Genomic DNA, 1,582 nt, shown 5'->3' with positions numbered 1-1,582 from the left:
ACATCCTTCCTTACATGCATCGAGGGATGCATTTTAAAGCAGTGATTTTGTCAGAACTACACCCTAGCCTTTGCCTGGTCACATTGGCTTCTCTTGGTTGGTGAGTTGACAAGAAATCTAGCTACCATTTCCACTGAAAGCCACATCATTCTCATGTGTTCTTCATCGCTCAAGCAGCTCCTGGAAACAATTTTGACTGCACTTCTCAACTTGAACCGAGTTTAAGAAAATATGTCCTGGCAAAGCTACGTGGAGAGACTGATGGCAGAAGGCACCTGTCAGGATGCGGCGATTGTTGGGTACGGTGACGCCAAATATGTTTGGGCATCATCAAGCGGTGGCACGTTTGCTAACATCACACCCGCCGAGATCGATGTAATGGTGGCAAAGGAACGGGGCTCTTTCTACACTCAGGGATTGACCTTGGGCAGTAAAAAATGCTCTGTACTTAGAGATAGCCTCAATGTCGACGGTGACTGGACAATGGACTTCCGGACAAAGAATTCAGACGGAGGGCCCACGTACAATATTTCTGTAGCCAGAACGGACAAAGTGTTGGTTTTAGTCATGGGGAAGGCAAGCATCCACGGAGGAGTGCTCAACAAGCAAGCATATGTGATGGCTGACTACCTGAGGAGATCTGGATACTAAAACAACAATTCCCACCAACCCACCGACCTGTCAACCACGTGTTAATTTCCTTCTCCTCCTTCCTCCCACAAATCATTTAAGTTGATATAAAAGTAACTTAATGAATATCATCGAAATGAAAGCTAACAGTTTTCTCTTCAAGGATTAACTCATTACATCTTCCACCTTTCCCAAAAAACAACTTTCCGGAAGAGTAATTTTGTGCGTATCTGTTGACTGTAGGAAAAAGAACTTTCTTGACGTCCCTCTCAAATCTGCACGTTATTCACCTTGTTTGCGATTTGACTCAATGAACAATCTTGTAGCAGAATGTCACTGTTACTTTATACATACCAACAAACAATGAACATTCCAAAATTACTATTTCTGGCATTCTGTCTGTCTTTTGTCAGATATGTAATACAAATGCATTATAAAAGTATTGGAAAACTGTAACTGTTGTGTTACGCAACAGCAGAGATGAGCATTAATCTAATATGTTGCAGTCCCCCTTAATCTGAAGGCAAGCGGGGCTGAATGATATTGGAAATAACTTACATTGCACTTTTGGGGGGTTTGTGATAGTGTTCCACCAAAACCATTTTTTGGCCCCGATACCGATAGCTAACTGTGCAGTATCGGCCGATACCGATACCACTCTGACAATAATTGAATAAACCTTTGGCTCTCAAAGGCCAAAAATAGTGCTAAATTTGTGAAATTAATACATGTATAATACTAGCCCAACAGTAAGAAAGTGAAAATACATTCATAATAAATTATTCCTTAAATAATTAAGGATTTAGTCTAGGTTTTAAGGCTGTGGAAAGAATGAATGAAATTATAATGTATTCATATGGGAAAATCCTGCTCGACATATGACCATTTCGACTTACAAACAAGGTCCTGGAACAAATTAACTTCCTATGTAGAGGTACCACTGTATTGCGAT

At 40.8% G+C, this 1,582-nt stretch overlaps 1 protein-coding gene across 1 annotated transcript; it reads left to right on the top strand.

Annotated features, from left to right (window-relative positions):
- The first annotated feature begins 231 nt into the window (after nucleotides 1–231).
- On the top strand, nucleotides 232–651 carry LOC130923512 (profilin-2-like). The gene has a single exon (XM_057849291.1). It carries the CDS (start codon nucleotides 232–234, stop codon nucleotides 649–651), a length of 420 nt encoding a protein of 139 aa, XP_057705274.1.
- Nucleotides 652–1,582: the final 931 nt, after the last annotated feature.

Source organism: Corythoichthys intestinalis, chromosome 1 (genome assembly GCF_030265065.1).
Source record: "Corythoichthys intestinalis isolate RoL2023-P3 chromosome 1, ASM3026506v1, whole genome shotgun sequence".
NCBI classification, from domain to species: Eukaryota; Metazoa; Chordata; class Actinopteri; order Syngnathiformes; family Syngnathidae; genus Corythoichthys; species Corythoichthys intestinalis.
This window is presented reverse-complemented; position numbering and strand designations above follow the sequence as displayed.